The sequence below is a fragment of the Bos indicus x Bos taurus genome, chromosome 7 (assembly GCF_003369695.1).
Source record: "Bos indicus x Bos taurus breed Angus x Brahman F1 hybrid chromosome 7, Bos_hybrid_MaternalHap_v2.0, whole genome shotgun sequence".
In the NCBI taxonomy this organism is placed as follows: Eukaryota; Metazoa; Chordata; class Mammalia; order Artiodactyla; family Bovidae; genus Bos; species Bos indicus x Bos taurus.
In genome coordinates, this window is record NC_040082.1 from 15,851,558 (window position 1) to 15,872,305 (window position 20,748).

General features: G+C 37.5%; 1 protein-coding gene across 4 annotated transcripts in view; it reads left to right on the plus strand.

Moving 5' to 3' along the window:
- The window catches only part of TTC37 (tetratricopeptide repeat domain 37), a 176,324-nt gene that overhangs the window by 139,168 nt on the left and 16,408 nt on the right, over nt 1-20,748 (plus strand). For all 4 annotated transcript variants that reach the window (XM_027545580.1, XM_027545582.1, XM_027545581.1 and 1 more), the window contains 5 exons: nt 461-514; nt 695-806; nt 3,736-3,864; nt 9,635-9,756; nt 11,835-11,993. In XM_027545580.1, the coding sequence (XP_027401381.1) occupies nt 461-514; nt 695-806; nt 3,736-3,864; nt 9,635-9,756; nt 11,835-11,993 (576 nt within the window). The remainder of the gene's footprint in view (nt 1-460; nt 515-694; nt 807-3,735; nt 3,865-9,634; nt 9,757-11,834; nt 11,994-20,748) is intronic.

Consider the following 20,748-nt stretch of genomic DNA (forward strand, 5'->3'; position numbering starts at 1 on the left):
GAGCAGAGTTGAAATTCTCATAGTAGAAAAGATTTTCTTTTATAAAAATATTAAACTAGTTTTTTGAAACAGTGGTATTAAGTTGGTGCTTAGAGAGCTTAAAGGCTTCCCTGGTGGCTCAGTGGGTAAAAGAGTCTGCCTGCAATGAGGGAGACCTGGGTTCGATCCCTGGGTCAGAAAGATCCTCTAGAAAAGGAAATGGCAACCCACTCCAGTATTCTTGACTGGAGAATCCCATGAACAGAGGAGCCTGGCGGGCTACAGTCCATGGGGTCACAAAGAGTTGGATATGACTGAGTGACTAACACTTTCACTTTCTCAGGAAGTTTAAAAGTTAATATAAATGTGATAAAACTGAACCTTTCAAATGATTTAATGTAAAGATTCTATCAGTCTTAATTTTTACTTTTTCATGGAAGTTCATGCATTTATCTAAGTAATCATTTGTTTACTATTATAGGGAGGTGCAGTGGCAGGAAACGTGGCTCATATTCTGGACTCAAATCATGGAAAGGTTAGTTTGCCCCACTTCAGGGCAATGTTTTACTTGTTAAATAATATTATTGATGAATGAGTAATTTTTTTTCTTAAGCTCAGGAGTCACATCATATTCAGTATAGTACTATTTTTCATCACTTTGAAAGTCAAGGAGCTGTAAAGAGAATTGGTTAACACTCTCTTTTCTCTTATGTAGAAGGCATTACTGTACACTGCAGTAAATCAGTTGGCTATGGGAAGCAATTCAGCAGAAGATGAGAAAAATACTGCACTAAAGACCATTCAGAAGGCAGCTCTCCTTTCTCCAGGTGAATATAATATAATCCATTTCATACATAGGATTCTGTTCATCTTACATTTGTGAAGCAAAGTTTGTACTTTTATGAAATGAGAGAATTTTAAAATATTTTAAGATCTTGCATATTATTTGATTATCTGCATTCAGCTACTGATACTTGAGAGATAATTAGTTACTGGACTAGGCTCAGAGGAATATCTCTTTAAAGATAGGTCATTAACCATTATTGAAAATCTGAATTATATACTTTCAAGAAGTAGTTTTATGTCTGTTTTCCTATCAGTCAGGTTTAATGAGGTTTATCTATAGCTACTAAATTATTTAATAAACATATTTAGTTACTTTTATGTATAGTTAGTTTCTTGAAGAGTGGATATATGTATTCTGTTGTAACTGTTAGAACTGACAGGGTGCTGACCTCACCTGAACTAACCTCTTCTCAGTTCTAACCAGAATTATGTGTACCATTGATCACCAAAGGCCCGAGGAATTGCTATAAATGGCATCAGCTTTCTTCCATTACTACTACTGGAAAAATGCTTTAGAGAACTGGAAAGTCTGGCAAAGTAGGGTTATGGGGTATATTTTTACAAAATATTGTTTTTAATATAAAACATAAGCTTTAAACAATATATTCCACCAGAGCACTTCAAACATTTGTTTGATCAGAATGCTATTGCTTTTGGCCAGGGACTGTGGGGAAACATTGTACAAAGAACAGATTTGATGTCATCCTCACAATAAATTATAGAGCTTGTAACTAAACTTCAGAGATTATTTTATAAAACAAGTAGACAGACCTGTCCTTGTTTATTTTTTCTTTCATTTTTGAAATAGAATAAAAAGGAACGTAAATATTTGGTTTTGTCTGTGTTACATGTTAGGTAAGTGTCTGATTTTTAAAAGTGTTCTCAAGCAAGTTATTAGGTATAGAATTGCTCTCAAGAATTCTTACTGTGGATCTAGAATGATTGATGTAAGTCTTTGATTATGTAAGTGAGATACACTTAAGAAAGGTAAGATTGCCCAGGAAAGTGAATGTAATTGTAGTTATGTGTAGTGGCTGTATACCTAGGCTTTATTGATCTTTAGTTAAACAAAGTTTTGATAGATGGTACTCCAAGGAATCTTTTCAGAAATTTAAATGTAATCCCAAGAATTTAGAGTTGAATAGAAAGAAATCCAATGTCTGTTAGATTAATGATTCTGTGATATTAAAAGATATGTTAAGCCAAGTATATGAAAAACATTAGATTTCTAGTATAATATATGTATATATGTGTGTATATGTATACATATTTGTATATATGTATACTAATTATCACTTTGTTTCATAAGGAATTTGAGTTGCTGGTTATTTCTAGAAGAGAAAACAACAATTCTTCTGAACTATTTATGGCAAGAGAAGTTGCTTCCAGCTAATGTCTATCCCTCCCCCCAAAATCTAAACTATACAGTACCCTAAGAGCCTTAAATGAGTTGTTCATTTAATCTTAGAAATATAGAAATTGAGTCCACTTCATTTGAAATTACAGAATATTACACCTCAGGGCACCTGAACTGTCATTTAATTTAGATGCCTTGTTTTATAAAAGTGTGTGTTCCAAAGGGAAGGTGGCTGCACAGTTCATTAGTGGCATTGTTAGACCTAAAACCCCAGGCCTAAGACTCAGTCATGTGCCTTTCATTATATAGTGTTCAGATCGCATCATAAATTCTTGGAAATGGTCCCCATTCTCTTATTCTGGATTTGATGTTCTATGATATTTAAAATAAGCTAGTCATTATCTTCACTTTCATGCATTGGGGAAGGAAATGGCAACCCACTCCAGTGTTCTTGCCTGGAGAATCCCATGGGTGGGGAGCCTGATGGGCTGCCATCTATGGGGTCGCACAGAGTCGGACACGACTGAAGTGACTTAGTAGTAGTAGTCATTATCTGGGCAGAAACTATTTTGTAATATCAAGGTAACTACTTAATTTTTTGTAAAAATTTTTGGTCTGCATAACATTTCTAATGATTCCTGTATAATCTGTAAATGAAATAGATCTACTTCAGACATTTGATAGACAGTATATGTTGGATGGGGCAGTTAGATAAGAAAAAATTAAAATCTAGAGCTAAGGAGTATGTTTAAATGACTGTATTGTTAACTGGAACCTCTTGTAGGATTTTAAAATTATCCATTTTTTCTTTAAGGGTAAACGGACTGAAAATATTAACCTGTAAAATATGATTTGTGAAATACAAGACCAAGCAAATAAAAAAACCTAAATTCCAAATCCGAGTGCAGCTTTCTGTTTTCACAATTAACTCTTGAAAAGAGTCTGTACTCATAATCTCTTTTATTACCTCTCAACTCACCACTATCAAGGTGTGAAGGAAGGAAAAAAAGATCAAATAAATGAAGGGATATATAATCAAAATTGCTTCACTTGGAATGATAAAGTGACTTTCATGTTTGGCTGTTAGAACATAGGTAAAATGGAGTTGTCTTGAGGTTTTCCTTTGCTTCAAACTTTTTTTAAGAACTGAGAAATTGTGTTACCTCGCTTTTCCTGTGACTGAGCCTTTAGTATAGGGACAGAGTGATGAACACAACTGAGACTTGTCCTTGGAATTCAGTGAATGTGACTGTAATTAACCTTCCACAACAGCATAGTACTCTAGGCACCACTCATGTAACCAGCAGTGGAAGAAGAGTTTAATAGGATATTTCTTATCCTCTGATGTGTTTGGAAAAAACGGCAAATCTTGAAGGATGGATATAGTATTGTGTCTTATGAGTTAGTTTTTCTTTAAGAAAATAGAACTTTTCTGTAGATAACATTTTTTTATTTTATTTTTTGGTGTTTATAAACTCTTACTTTCAGTTTTGGTAGTTTTTCAGCAGCATGTTGATATCGACAAGCCTCCTAATTGTATTTCTTATGTCTAGGTGATCCTGCTGTCTGGGCTGGGCTGATGGCAGCTTGTCATGCTGATGATATACTGGCTCTAGTGAGCAGCACTCAGCCAAAGAGGATGGATTTATACTTGGCACTGTTGTCTGCTGTTTCTGCTTCAAGTAAGTTTGAAAAAGCATTTAATACATGATATATTCAAGATAAAGTATTCAGAAGGATATTGCCAAAAGCTAATAGGCAGAATTAGCCGTGCATGAAAGGCTATTATATTCTCATCTAACAAAGCTTAAGAACAAGACAAAATGGTCAAATCATTTTTAAGGAGTTCATCTGCATTCAGAACAAACCTTAAGAACATTATAGGAACAGAACTATCCAGCATTCAGCAAGGTAAAATTCACAATGTCTGGTATCCAGATAAGACTTGATAAGCATGCAAACAAGTGGAAAAATACCACCCATGATGAGGAGGAAAATCAATCAATAGAAACAGATCGACAAAAGACATAAGGTAGAAATCTCTTTAACATGTAATTAGCTGTTTAAAGCACATACGACAATAGCACAGAGGCCAGGAGGAGAAAATGGAAGTATTTTTTGTAAAGGTTTTATACTATAAGTGGTAAAATATTACAGTCATCTGTAAGTATTCAGGGGGATTTGTTCTATGACCTCCCTCAGATATCAAAATCCACTGATGCACAACTCTTATATAAAATGATGTATAATAGTTGACTCTGCTTGTCCGTGGGTTCCATATCTACAGATACAGAGGGCCAAGTGTACTTAAAGTTAGATGGTGACAGGTTGATGATAAATACGCTAAACTTTAAAGTAGATACTAAAAACAAATAGTTATAAGTTTGCAATAAGCCACTGAAGTAGAAAAAAATGGGGTATAAAAAATAATCCAAGAAAGGAAGAAAAGAGAACATTGAATAAAGAGAGAACAACAGCACAATAGAGTCTAGTTCAGTTCAGTCGCTCAGTCATGTTCGACTCTCTGCGACCCCATGAATCGCAGCACGCCACGCCTCCCTGTCCATCACCAGCTCCCGGAGTTTACTCAGACTCACGTCCATCGAGTCAGTGATGCCATCCAGCCATCTCATCCTCTGTCGTCCCCTTCTCCTTCTGCCCCCAATCCCTCCCAGCATCAGAGTCTTTTCCAATGAGTCAACTCTTCGCATGAGGTGGCCAAAGTACTGGAGTTTCAGCTTTAGCATCATTCCTTCCAAAGAAATCCCAGGGCTTATCTCCTTCAGAATGGACTGGTTGGATCTCCTTGCAGTCCAAGGGACTCTCAAGAGTCTTCTCCAACACCACAGCTCAAAAGCATCAATTCTTCAGTGCTCAGCCTTCTTCACAGTCCAACTCTCACATCCATACATGACCACAGGAAAAACCATAGCCTTGACTAGACGAACCTTTGTTGGCAAAGTAATGTCTCTGCTTTTCAATATGCTATCTAGGTTGGTCGTAACTTTCCTTCCAAGGAGTAAGCGTCTTTTAATTTCATGGCTGCAGTCACCATCTGTAGTGATTTTGGAGCCCCCAAAAATAAAGTCTGACACTGTTTACACTGTTTCCCCATCTATTTCCCATGAAGTGATAGGACCGGATGCCATGATCTTCATTTTCTGAATGTTGAGCTTTAAGCCAAGTTTTTCACTCTCCACTTTCACTTTCATCAAGAGGTTTTTTAGTTCCTCTTCACTTTCTGCCATAAGGGTGGTGTCATCTGCATATCTGAGGTTATTGATATTTCTCCCGGCAATCTTGATCCCAGCTTGTGCTCCCTCCAGCCCAGCGTTTCTCATGATGTACTCTGCATATAAGTTAAATAAGCAGGGTGACAATGTACAGCCTTGACGTACTCCTTTTCCTATTTGGAACCGTCTGTTGTTCCATGTCCAGTTCTAACTGTTGCTTCCTGACCTGCATACAGATTTCTCAAGAGGCATGTCAGATGGTCTGGAATTCCCATCTCTTTCAGAATTGTCCACAGTTTATTGTGATCCACACAGTCAAAGGCTTTGGCATAGTCAATAAAGCAGAAATAGATGTTTTTCTGGAACTCTCTTGCTTTTTCTATGATCCAGCGGATGTTGGCAATTTGATCTCTGGTTCCTCTGCCTTTTCTAAAACCAGCTTGAACATCAGGAAGTTCATGGTTCACGTATTGCTGAAGCCTGGCTTGGAGAATTTTAAGCATTACTTTACTAGCATGTGAGATGAGTGCAATTGTGTGGTAGTTTGAGCATTCTTCGGCATTGCCTTTCTTTGGGATTGGAATGAAAACTGACCTTTTCCAGTCCTGTGGCCACTGCTGAGTTTTCCAAATTTGCTGGCATATTGAGTGCAGCACTTTCACAGCATCATCTTTCAGGATTTGGAATAGCTCAACTGGAATTCCGTCACCTCCACTAGCTTTGTTCGTAGTGATGTTTTCTAAGGCCCACTTGACTTCACATTCCAGGATGTCTGGCTCTAGGTCAGTGATCACACCATCGTGATTATCTGGGTCGTGAAGATCTTTTTTGTACAGTTCTTCTGTGCATTCTTGCCACCTCTTCTTAATATCTTCTGCTTCTGTTAGGTCCATACCATTTCTGTCCTTTATCGAGCCCATCTTTGCATGAAATGTTCCCTTGGTATCTCTAATTTTCTTGAAGAGATCTCTAGTCTTTCCATTCTGTTGTTTTTCTCTATTTAAACCCAACCAAATCAATAATCAAGTTAAGTATAAATGCTCTAAGTACCCCAGTTAAAAGGCAGATTGACAGGTTGGATAAAAAAGCAAGAGCTTTTACTGCTTAAAGGAAACATAGCAAAATATTGACCTATATTTTAAGACAAAAGTAATCTCATGCTATCTATAAAATAGATAAGCAACAAGCACCTGCCATATATAAAATAGGTAAAAAAGGACCTGCCTTATAACACAGGTGAGCTATATTTATGTCTTGGGCATGTGTGCTTAGTCACTTCAGTCGTGTCTGACCTTTTGCGACCCTATGGACTGTAGCTCACCAAGCTCCTCTGTCCATGGGATTCTCCAGGCAAGAATACTGAAGTAGGTTGCCATGCCCTCCTCTGGGGGATCTTTCCCACCCAGGGATTGAACGTGGGTCTCCTGCATCTTCTGCATCGCAGGCAGATTCTTTACCACTGAGCCACCAGGGAAGCCCTTTAATAACTTGTAATAACCTATAATGGAAAAGAATCTGAAAAAGAATATATATGTTTTATATATATATACGTGTGTGTGTGTATATACACACACATATGTAGATATGTATAACTGAATCACTTCTTTGTATACCTGAAACATTGTAAATCAGCTATATATCTATTTAAAAAAAGATTTTAAAAAAGACAAAAATGATCTAACAAATTAGAGAATGGTAAAAGACTCTTGCAAGTCCTTTGGACTGCAAGGAGATCCAACCAGTCCATCCTAAAGGAGACCAGTCCTAGGTGTTCATTGGAAGGACTGATGCTGAGGCTGAAACTCCAATACTTTGGCCACCTCATGTGAAGAGTTGACTCATTGGAAAAGTCTCTGATGCTGGGAGGGATTCGGGGCAGGAGGAGAAGGGGACGACAGAGCATGAGATGGCTGGATGGCATCACTGACTCGATGGACGTGAGTTTGGGTGAACTCTGGGAGTTGGTGATGGACAGGGAGGCCTGGAGTGGTGCAATTCATGGGGTCGCAGAGCTGGACACGACTGAGCGACTTCACTTTCACTTTTGACTTTCATGCATTGGAGAAGGAAATGGCAACCCACTCTAGTGTTCTTGCCTGGAGAATCCCAGGGATGGGGAAGCCTGGTGGGCTGCCGTCTATGGGGTCACACAGAGTCGGACACGACTGAAGTGACTTAGCAGTAGCAGTATCATATTATGGAGGCTTCCTTGGTGGCTCAGCCAGTAAAGAATCCGTCTGCAATGCTGGAGACCTAGGTTCGATCCCTGGGTTGGGAAGATCCCCTGGAGAAGGCAGTGGTTACCCACTCCAGTATTCTGGCCTGGAGAATTCCAGGGACTGTATAGCAGTCCATGGGTTTGCAAAGAGTCAGACATGACTGAGCAACTTTCACCACTACATCGTATTATGAGCCATTAAGCAAATCTAAATAAATTTTAAAATCATACAGAGTATGTTATCTTAATACAGTTGAATTTAAGAATCAATAACAATAAATCTGGAAAATTCTCAAATATTCAAAAATTTAATAGACTTTCAAATAATCCAGGTCAAAGAATGAAGCAGGAGGGAAATTAGAAAGTATTTTGAACTGAATGAAAGTGAAAAATCAATATATAAAATCCTGTGATGCTACTCAAGTACTGCTTATAAGAAAATTTTAGCACTAAATGTCTACATCAGGAAATAAGAAGGGCTTCAAATTGATGATCTCAACTTCTCCCTTGAGAAAGTAGAAAATAGAGAGGGAAATTAAACCAAAGTAAGCAGAATAAAAGAAAATAGAGTAGAGATCTGTGAAATAGAAAACAGAAAATCAACAAAAGCAAAACCTAGTTCTTTGAGATCAATGAAATTGATAAATCTCTAGCTAGGCATCAGGAAAAAATTGTCAGGAATGAGAGAGGATACATCTCTATAGCTATTAAAAGGCTCATAGTGAAAGTGAAAGTGGCTCAGTTGTGTCTGACTCTTTGCAACCCCATGGACTGTAGTCCATGGAATTCTCCAGGCCAGAATACTGGAGTGGATAGCCTTTCCCTTCTCCAGGGGTTCTTACCAACCCAGGGATTGAACCCAGGTCTCCCACATTGCAGGTGGATTCTTTTACCAACTGAGCCACAAGGGAAGCCCAAAAAGGCTCATAAGAGAATCTTAAGAACAGTTTTATGCCCCTAAATTTGGTAATGCTGATGAAATGGATAAATTCCTTAAAAGACAGAGAGCTTACTTAAGAAGAAATAAACTGAATAGCTTTGTATCTATTAAAGAGACTGAATTTATAGTTAAAAATCTTATATAGAAACCTCCAGGGCCAGATAGAATTCTACCAAACACTGAAGTAAAAAATAATACCAGCTCTATACAACTCTTCCAGGAAATTGAAAAGGTAGTGACATTTCCTAACTTCTGCTCTGAGGTCACCATTACATAAATACCGAAACTAGAGAAAGGCATTACAAGCAAACTACGAAAACTACAGGTGCGGACATTTATAACAAAACTTTCACAATTCAAATCCAGTAACACACAAAAAAGATAGTACTACATCATGATCAAGTGGGATTTATTCTAGGAATGCAAGGTTGCTTTAATATTTGAAAATGAATGTAAAATTTACCATATTAAATGCTATAAAACATGCCAAAGAGTTTATCCTTTATGGTTTCATTTATATGAAATTCAAGTAATACAAACTGATCTATTGTGAGAGAAAATAATGAGTGAGTGTCTGGGGACAGAGGGAAAGAGGAGAGGAGGGTTGGGGACAGGAAGGATTACCAAGGAGTAAGAACAAGCTATTCATGATGGTGGATGCATTTATTATCTTGATAGTCATGATAGTTCATAGATAGATGCTTATGTCAAAAGTTATCAGATTTATAGTTTGAATATGTACAGTTTATCATATGTCAATTATATTGCAATAAATCTTTACTTTTTTCATTGAATTATTTTCAGTTTTACTGGAGACTGATTTTTTTTTTTAATGAAAGTCACAAATATAAAAAGTCTTAAGTTATTCAGCCACAAATATTCCTACTATGAAACTTTTCAGAAATCTGTCTCATGTTGAGATAGTCTGTGATATTCCAGTGGTATGTGTAAAAGTTGTATTGCGTGGTAAGTTTAATTGTCATACTTAATAACTAATTACTTCTCAGAGAACACATTATAACTGCAGAAAAAAGTTTTAACATTAACTTGTTTTATTGTAGTTAAAGACAGAGAATTCTTTGAAAATTACAACCAGTCTCTTGAAAGGTGGTCTCTCTCTCAAGCTGTCACTGGTCTAATAGACACAGGAAGAATATCCAAAGCTGAAGCCCTCTGCACAAAGGTATTTTTATGGAATTGAGACTCGTGAATTCTTATCCTACTTGGAAAATAACTTCAAAAATAGAGTGCACATTATTTAGAGAGCATTTGGTTGTGATGGTGGTGGTGATGATAATGAAGATAATACCCAGTATTAACTGAGTACTTACTATAGGCTAGTTAATACATTTAGCAGTTTGTATTTGACCTTCACAACAATCCTGTGATTTAGGTATTTATTATTATCCCCATTTATACAAAAGAGAAAACTAAGGCTTAAAGAGTGTAACTAATTTGTATAAGAGTTCACAGGTAGAAATTGACAGACTTGCTGTTTAAGGTCACATGTGTCTGACTCTTGAGACTCAAAGTTGAATTTATTTGGGGTGTTTCTTATGGAAGTAGTATTTTCCTTTGATTTCTAATTACTCTCTTTAGAATGCTATGTTTTCCAGCATCCCTGCATTTTCCCAAAGTTCTGAACCATATAGAATGACCGTGGGGACTATTAAGTGGGTGACTGAAATTACTGAGTAATCAGTTTTTACCTACCTGGATTGTAGTCTCTGTGAGTAAATTCTTAGACTTTGCCTGACCCATAGTAGAGGCTCAATAAATATTTATTGAATGAACAAATCAGTTTTATAAACCTACTCAGAAATAACTTAATGAATAAGGAGAGATTTAGACATCACTTTTCCTGAAAACACCTTTTTTTTTCCCCATAAATACTTACCCGGGAGATTGTGTTGTTTTTCTAGAAATGTTTTTGAAAGATCACTATGAATTTTACAGAGAGAGAGGAATGGATCTTTGAAGATCCCTTTGGTCCTTGAATTCTCTGAAAAGCAGAATCATACATTATCTCTTTTATTTAAGAAATTCCATCTAGGTTCAGGACAGTTCAGTATAATACAGTGACTGTTTAGTGAGCGTAAATTGGCAGTTGCTTCTTACTCTCTCTGACAGAGTAAGGGATACTTTTATGAACCTTTCCTCATCATTTTAAGGTTCTAATCTCTTACTTAGAAGAAAGCAATCACATACCTTTCAGAAATAAGGACATTTAGAACTATGACCTAATAGAAGATAAAGAATTAGGTTATTGAGAGACAGACAATAAAGAAAGATATGTCTAAAACAATAGTGGAAGGATTTGCTTGGAGAACTAGCCTTAACTTCTTGTATGTGTATATTGCGGATATATATTACATATATTACATATACATATACATATTGTATATATAATTATAATACATATATACATATAAACAACATATACATTTATAAATATATATATATATATACACACACACACACACACACACATACATACAATACTTTTATGTCTATGTATGTGTTTTAAGGTATAAATAAATGGCTTAGGGAAATATGTATAAGAAGTCTGTGCCTGGAGGAAGGACAATGTGTATCTTTATTAAGATGTTGAGAAAGGGAAAAAATTATAGCTCTTTCCTTCTTACATAGTATGCATATGCCCAGTTGCTTCAGTCATGTCCAACTCTTTGCAACCCTATGGACTATCGCCCTCCAGGCTTCTCTGTCCATGGGATTCTCCAGGCAAGAATACTGGAGTAGGTTGCCATGCCCTCCTCCAGGGGACCTTTCTGACCCAGGGATCAAACACGTGTCTCCTGAATCTCTGGCATTGCAGGCGGACTCTACTTCTGAGTCACCAGGGAAGCCCCTCTTACATAACACAGTTTCTTCTAAATAAGGGATAATACTAGCCTTCACTGTTAATTTTATATTTTCTTAGTTCAGCTATTTATATGCAGACTCTAAATTTTTCAGGCTATCACCTAAGAATAAACCATCAAAGGAACGTACTAAATCTAAGAGTGACAATTTATAAACTACAGTAGTAGTATTACTGATTTTAGAGTTTATTTAAGTATAGAGTTTGATATTCCCAAGATGATCAGTGTTCTTTTTTTACTTTTGCTGTTATTTTTTAATAAGAAAAGGTTAAATTCAGGTTTGTTTTTTTTTTTCAGTATGGAGAATAGCTTAATTGCCTTTTACATTTAACATTTCAGAACCTGTTTCACGAATTTCTGTTTGGGGTTTGATTTTTAGAATTTAAAAAGTAACCCTGATCAACCAGCTATTATCTTACTCTTGAGACAAGTTCAATGTAAACCACTCCTGGAGTCACGAAAACCTCTCCCAGACACTGTACTTGAAGAGCTGCAAAAAACAGTCATGTCCAACTCAACCTCTGTTCCCGCTTGGCAGGTAAATTTTCTCTTTTGTTATGTGAGTCCTGGGGCTGGTGCACTGGGATGACCCAGAGGGATGCTATGGGGAGGGAGGTGGGGGGGGGTGGTTCAGGATTGGGAACACGTGTACACCCGTGGTGGATTCATGTTGATGTATGGCAAAACCAATACAATATTGTAAAGTAAAAAAAATAATAATAATAATTAAAAAATTTTTTTAAACTATTATAAAAAAAAATGCTCTGTGATGTTCAGTGAGGTCAAGGGTATGCCCCACTTTTGTCTTGCCTTTAAACCCACTGTGTCTCTCGTTTTCACATAGTAGTTAATATGTGGTTAATATCTCTCATTAACCACAATAGTTAGAGAAACTAAAGAAGTTGATTATTCATTAAGGATCTGCTGCTGCATGGCTTTAAAGCATTTAAAATCGCTGGTTATAAACCTTTCCATTTAAAACAGTATTGAAAATAATGTCTTTTATAAGGAGTTGATGTAAGAGAGCTAAGTGTTACAAACATAATAAGCTTGCCATAGTGGTGCTTAACTCTCCCTTTAGAGGCGATGTGTGTAGCTTTTCCTTAGCTTCTTTACAGGTAACCTGTATCTAAGATTCTAATGGGTTTTCAGTGCCTTCAGAAATAGTTATTTTCAGGATTGATGCCAGAATCCCTAAGCTGTCAGCCCTTTTAGCTGGCTCTGCTTACCACAATGACAAGTACATAATGATCACTACCTACTTTATTCTTATTGTTACTAAAATACAAAAAGCATATATATTGCTCAACTTGTTACAGTTCTTTCATGCCCTGAGACAGTATCAAAGGGAATTTTTGACACAGGTTTTACAGAAGTTTGTTTTACTACAGTTCTTCATTTGATCTTTTGTTCTATGAATGTTTTGATGTCCTGCTTAAAAAGATTATCTAATGGTGTAAAATAGTTGGATTATGCACATTAAGCTTCCTTTTTACTCTAATCCTTGAAGAAGGATGGTGCTTTTCTCCCCCTCTCAGAGTAAATTTGCCATATGAGACTTAACATACTTTAATTCTAAGGTCAACTGGATATTGATGATCTCATGTTCTTTATCAAGGGGAAAAGCACTTTGTCAAACTAAAAGGGAAAAATTAAAGGATAAATTATGCAGTAAATAAAGTCTTAAGAGATAGCATATGTGTTTTCTTTTATACCATGATATAATTCACAAAGAATAGAATGTAAAAATCTTACTATATATGTAAGTAATTTTAACCATTACTTACATCAAGATGTAGGGATTTCCCAGGTGGCTCAGTGCTAAAGAATCTGCCAGTGCAGGAGACACAGGAGACTCAGGTTTGATTCCTGGGTTGGGAATATCCCTGGAGAAGGAAATGACAACTCAGTGTAGTATTCTTGCCTGGGAAATCCCATGGACAGAGGAGCCAGGCAGGCTACGGTCAGTAGGGTCACAAAGAGTTGACACGGCTTAGCGACTGAACACACACGTCAAGGTATAGAGCAGTTCCTGCAGCCTAGTGGCCTCCTCCTCCGTTGTTTAGTTGCTAAGCGTACCCAACCTTTTTGTGACCCCATGAACTGTATCCTGCCAGTCTCCTCTGTACGTGGGATTTCCCAGGCAAGAATACTGCAGTAGGTTGCCATTTCCTTCTCCGTGGGATCTTCCCTACCCAGGGATCAAACCAACATCTCCTGCACTGGCATGTAGCTTCTTTACTGCTGAGCCACCAGGGAAGCCCAAATAAATTAATGCTAGAAAGAATGATTGTCAGGATAAACTAAAGATAAGGACAGAGAACCATATGATTAATTGTTAGAATTCACTGCCACTACTTTATACCTTACCTTTATACTTTTAAAATATTTTACCTCACCAAGGTTTGAAATAACTTAGCTTTAGATATAGTGGAATATTAAGCAAGTGTCAGGTTATATCTTAAGATGCTCTGATGTTTTCTTCTGTTGACAATTGAAGGCAAATTGTCTTGGTTTCTGAATTAATCTGGCACTGAAATGTGTTAGTTTCACAATTGTGTATGATTTTAGGGAAAAAAGGAATATTGCAAGATGTGATAAACATATCCCTGGTGGCTCAGACGGTAAAGCATCTGCCTACAATGCGGGAGACCCAGGTTCAATCCCTGGGTCGGGAAAGTACCCTGGAGAGGGAAATGGCACCCTACTCCAGTACTCTTGCCTGGAAAAATCCCATGGACAGAGGAGCCTGGTAGGCTACAGTCCATGGGGTCACAAAGAGTCGGACAGGACTGAGTGACTTCACTTTCACTTTGATAAATGTGGTGTTAGCCTTTTTCTCTAGCAGTACAGGACTGAAGACACCTTGGAATTAAGGTTGGGTATTTCTAACTGGCCATTAAATCCTGTACATATAAAGCCCCTGCAGGAAACCATAAAAGGCAATAAGAATTAATAGGATTCTAGAAAAAAAATTCTGCCCACATCCCTACTGAATAGGCACCTCAGTCATACTACCATTTTGGAATTGGTGTACCTTGCATGAAGGCCAGGTGTGTAACTGCATCTGCAGAATCTTCATTTAAGTGTATTCTACTGCCGAAAGATTGGATGTGGTTGCTGGTATTAACACAAATTGCTAACAAAAAGTTTTCAACTTGAATATACTACTAACTGGTTATGTGATTTTAGTCCAGGTACACCCACTTCAGCTCCAGAGTCTTCATCTGAAACATGAGAGAGGAATTTTAGATAATATAATTACTGTAGAAGTCTTTTAAAAATTATCAGTAAATATTCACTGTTCAGCAGTTTAATGGAAGTACCATATAAGCAGTGGTACATTGTTGAAATAAGATCATGCTGAAGATCACTAATTGGTTTTAAGTACAGTCCTTACGTTACATACTGTTCACCTCCACACTATTAGACTTCTGTGTCTGCTTTACAGAATATGCCACATGCCATGGCCAAACTCTCCCTATAACTATTACATCTAATGGCTCATGAACTGCTGCCTTCAGAATCTGTGCTTTGTTGTTCAGTCACTAAGTTGTGTCCGACTCCTTGCAACCCCATGGACTGTAGCACGCCAGGCTTATCTGTCCTCCACTATCTCCTGTGCTAGATCCAAACAGAACTGAAACCTCAGATGAGGTTTCTGTTCCATATTGAAGTAGTTCCAGTTCATGGTCTCCTAGCTACCACTTCTCCATAACTGCAAACCATTTAAGATCTGACCTGCTATCCTGTTTGGCCCTCTGTCATCTTCGGGCATCATAATTTCTGTGACTTCCTGCAACCTAGCGGCTTCCCCCATGCCTCTCCCTTTGTGACTCCCCCTGTGTCAAAAAAAGGAGGCAGCAGAACCACTATTATGCCTTATATCACTTCTGTCTAATTTTGCCTGTTTTTAAACTTGATATATATGGAATATCTTTTTGTATGTGGTTACTTTCATTCAACATCATGTCCATGAAGTTCATTTAGTTGTTTCATGTAGCCATAGTTTTTTTTTTCACGTATTTTTATGAATAATATACTGTAAGATATCCCTTTTACTGTTGATAGACATTTGGATTACAGTTGACCCTTGAACAGCATGGGTCTGAACTGCATGAGTCCAGTTATACATGGCTATTTTTCAGTAGTCCGTGGTTGGTTCAGTCCTTGCAACCATGAGTACAGAGGCTGACTGTAAGTTACATCCATGTTGTTCAAAGGTCAACTGGGTTTCCAGGTTTTGGCTGTTATAACACTGCTGGGATACGCCCTTTGTTGGGTGATAATTTCGTGAACAGAGAAGCCTGGCAGGCTATAGTCCACGGGACTGCAGAGAGTCAGACGACTGAGCTGCTAGCACTTCTGCTTTTTCTTTTCGTAGTGAAAATGTATTCACTTTAGTAGATCCTGTCCAGTGTTTCTTTAAAATGGGTTGTCAATTTATGTTTCCACCTGCAAATTATAAGCCTTCCAATTGCTGATATTGCTAGATGGTGGTTATTATTTTCTCTTTTCAGTGGATATGTAGGTAATCAGATCAGATCAGATCAGTCACTCAGTCGTGTCCGACTCTTTGCAACCCCATGAATCGCAGCATGCCAGGCCTCCCTGTCCATCACCAACTCCCGGAGTTCACTCAGACTCACTTCCATCGAGTCAGTGATGCCATTCAGCCATCTCATCCTCTGTCGTCCCTTTCTCCTCCTGCCCCCAATCCCTCCCAGCATCAGGGTCTTTTCCAATGAATCAACTCTTCGCATGAGGTGGCCAAAGGACTGGAGTTTCAGCTTTAGCATCATTCCTTCCAAAGAACACCCAGGGCTGATCTCCTTCAGAATGGACTGATTGGATCTCCTTGCAGTCCAAGGGACTCTCAAGAGTCTTCTCCAACAACACAGTTCAAAAGCATCAATTCTTCGGCACTCAGCCTTCTTCACAGTCCAACTCTCACATCCATACATGACCACAGGAAAAACCATAGCCTTGACTAGACGAACCTTTGTTGGCAAAGTAATGTTAGATTGGTCATAACCCTCCTTCCAAGGAGTAAGCATCTTTTAATTTCATGGCTGCAGTCACCATCTGTAGTGATTTTGGAGCCCAGAAAAATAAAGTCTGACACTTTCCCCATCTATTTCCCATAAAGTGGTGGGACCAGATGCCATGATCTTCATTTTCTGAATGTTGAGCTTTAAGCCAACTTTTTCACTCTCCACTTTCACTTTCATCAAGAGGCTTTTGAGTTCCTCTTCACTTTCTGCCATAAGGGTGGTGTCATCTGCATATCTGAGGTTATTGATATTTCTCCCGGCAATCTTGATTCCAGCTTGTGTTTCTTCCAGTCCAGCGTTTCTCACAATGTACTCTGCATATAAGTTAAATAAACAGGGTAACAATATACAGCCTGACGTACTCCTTTTCCTATTTGGAACCAGTCTGTTGTTCCATGTCCAGTTCTAACTGTTGCTTCCTGACCTGCATACAAATTTCTCAAGAGGCAGATCAGGTGGTCTGGTATTCCCATCTCTTTCAGAATTTTCCATAGTTTATTGTGATCCACACAGTCAAAGGCTTTGGCATAGTCAATAAAGCAGAAATAGATGTTTTTCTGGAACTCTCTTGCTTTTTCTGTGATCCAGCAGATGTTGGCAATTTGATCTCTGGTTCCTCTGCCTTTTCTAAAACCAGCTTGAACATCAGGAAGTTCACGGTTCACATATTGCTGAAGCCTGGCTTGGAGAATTTTGAGCATTACTTTACTAGCATGTGAGATGAGTGCAATTGTGTGGTAGTTTGAGCATTCTTTGGCATTGCCTTTCTTTGGGATTGGATAGTATCATATAGTGGTTCTAAGTGGAATTTGTGTGGTTAGTTGCTCGGTTGTGTCCGACTCTTTGTAACCCTGGGGATGGTAGTCTGCCAGGCTCCTCTGTCCATGGGGATTCTCCAGGCAAGAATCCTGGAGTGGGTTGCCATGCCCTCCTCCAGGGCATCTTCCAAACCCAGGGATCAAATCCAGATCTCCTGCATTCCAGGTGGATTCTTTACCATCTGAGCCACTAGGGAAGCCCAAGAATACTGGAGTGGGTAGCCTATCCCTTCTCCAGTGGTTCTTCCTGACCCAGAAATTGAACCAGGGTCTCCTGCATTGCAAGTGGATTCTTCCCAGCTGAGTTACCAGGGAAGCCCTGGCAGCTAAGTGGAATTTACCTAATGAAAAATGCTGTTGAGCCGCTTTTCATATGTTTATTGGATCTTGAATATCTTATTTTTAAAGTAGCGTTTCTTTACTGTAGTTTTTAATGGGCTGTTATCTTGCTGAATTGTTGAAATTCATTATATTTTCTGGCTACAAGCACATTTTTGGATATCTCTATTGCAAATATTTTCGTAATGTTATTTTTTGATGAGTAGTTCTTAATCTCAGTGAAGTCCAATTTATTATTTTTTAATGGTTAATGTTTTACCAGGGTGTTCTACTTTAGTTCATGAAGATTTTTTTCTGTTTTTCTTTAGAAACTGTTGTTCTGTCTTTCATATACAGGTCTATGATCCATCCTGGATTAATTTTTGTGAGTGTTGTAGGGTCAAGGTTCATTTTTTTCCCGTATGGATGTTAATTGTTCTAATACCATCCTTCGAAAAGACCATTATGTCCTCCACTGAATTGTCATGATGCTTTTGTTATAAATCAGGTGACTGGGTATGTGTGGTTTTTAGGGCTCTTTATTCTTTTTCTCCTTTTTCATTGATCTATTTGTTTATTATTGCTTATAGCTTTATAGTTTGTTTTGATGTGTGGAGGAAATATTAGGACCTCCAAATATTAAGACCTCCATTTTTGTTTTCCTTCAAGTTTATCTCAACCATTTTAGGTCTTTTGCATTTACCTGTGAATTGTCAGTTACCCTTACTCTCCCCGCCAAACAAAAGTCCAACTGAGGTCTAGATCGGAATTACAATCTATAGTTTAAATAAATAATAAATTTTTAGTTTAAATTAATCTATAGTTTAATTTGGGAAAATTAACAAAGTATTACTGTTGAGTTTCTCTATTCATAAATGTGTTATGGGGGTGGTGGTTTAGTCGCTAATTCGTGTAGCCTGCCAGGCTCTTCTGTCCCTGGGATTCTCCAGGCAAGAATACTGGAGTGGGTTGCCATTTCCTTCTCCAGGGGATCTTCCCAACCCAGGGATCGAAGCCAGGTCTCCTGTATTGCAGGTGGATTCTTTACCAACTGAGCTGTTATAGTCCTTATTATTTAAGTTCTAAATTTGTCTCAGCAGTGTTTTAAAATTTTAAAAAGATCATAGAAATACAGTTGATTTTTATATTTTAACCTTCTAGCAGCCTTACTAACTTACTCTTTTGAAATAGTTTTGGGTTTTCTGTATACACCAATATTTCCTTTGTGAATAATTTTTACTTTTTCTTTCTAATAATTTTAAGTTAAAATTTTTCTTGACTCATTGCACTATTTAGAGTCTCAAATACAGTGTTAAACAGAAGTGGTGATAAGGGAACATACTGGTCTTATTCTCTGCCTCAGATAGAAAGCATTTATCATTTCAGCTACAATATTTGCTTTAGGTTTTTATAGGCATTTAACAGATTCTAAGGGCTTCCCAGGTGGTGCTAGCAGTAAAGAACCTGCTTGCCAATGCACAAGTTCTAAGAGGTGCAGGTTCGATCCTGGGGTTGGAAAGATCCCCTGGAGAGGGGCATGGCAACCCACTCCAGTGTTCTTGCCTGGAGAATCCCGTGCACAGAGGAGCCTGGTAGGCTACAGTCCATAGGATTGCAAAGAGTTGGACACCACAGAAGCAACTCAGCATTCATGCATGCAGCAGATTCTAAAATGGCTGTCCAGTTTATCTTTCACATTAAGGAAATGCTTTTCTGAGTTTGTCAAGAGAGATTTGTTTTTTATCATGAATGAGTAGATTTTGGGGGGCCATCTGTGAGAATGGTTCTTTTTCTTTATTCTGTTAATATGGTAGATTGCATGGATTTTCAAATATTAAACCAACCTTTCGTTCTTAGAAGAAGCCCTGCTTGGTCATATGTATTGTTCCTTTTATATGTTGTTAGAGTCAGCTTGTTAAATGTTTGTTTACAATGTGAATACCTATATTCATGAGAGAGATTGGCCTGTAATTTTTCAGTCTCATAAGGTCATTAGTAGGTTTTGCTATCTCTGTTATTATTCCATTTTTCTGAAAGAGTTTGTGTTATAATAATAAATAAATGTAATAAATAATTATTATACAGTAATATATTTATTATTACATATAAATTATTATAGAAATTATGTATAATTATAAAAATAAATGTAAGGACATTTATTTCCTTAATGTTTGGAAGAATTCACTATTGAAGCTATTCAGACCAAGAATTTCCTTTATGGGAAAGTTTGTATCTTTTTAAATTCTGTGTTAAATTTCTTTAATACATATAGGACTTTTAAGATTTCTTGTTTCCTTAGCATTTGTGAGTTGCAAGAAATTTGTACAGAGTATCTCAATTTCTTAAACATGTCGTTTAAGTCAAGCTGGTTAATTATGTTTAAATCTTCTATATCCTTATTTATTTATTTGTCTGTTTCTGTTATCATTGCTGTGATAGGTGTGTTGAAATCTCCAATTCAGATTCTGGATTTGTCTATTTCTTCTTAAATTTCTATTTTTGCTTCATAAATTCTATGTGATTGGGATATAAAAATGTAGAAATGTTATATCTTCCTTTGACTGACTCTTTCATCATTATGAAACAGCCCAGTTTCTCTCTTAACATCTGTTGTCTTGAAGTCTACTTTGTTGGGAATTAATACAGTTATGCTAACTTTTGGTTAGTGTTTACATGATATATCTGTCACATATGAACAATCATTGTGTGTTTTGATTTTGTTCCTGACTTGCTATCTTGAGAGACTTTTTAAGACTTCAGACTAGATGTGGCCAGTATGCTGTTGCTAATGGAATGCGCAAGATGGCGGTACATATGTCCTCTCTCTCTTAACCTCCCTCCCGCTTCCCAAGTCATCCCAGCCTTCTAGGCTGTCACAGAGCACCGGGCTGAGCTTCCTGTGTTACACAGCAACTGCGCACTAGCTGTCTGGCTTACATATGGTAATATATGTGCTGCAGTGCTGCTTTCTCGGTTCATCCCACTCTCTCCCTCCCTCTGCCCACCATGTTCATAAGTCTCTTCTCTATTCCTGCCCTGAAAATTGGTGCAACAGTACCATTTTTCTCAATTCCACAGTATTTATTTTTCTCTTTCTGACTTA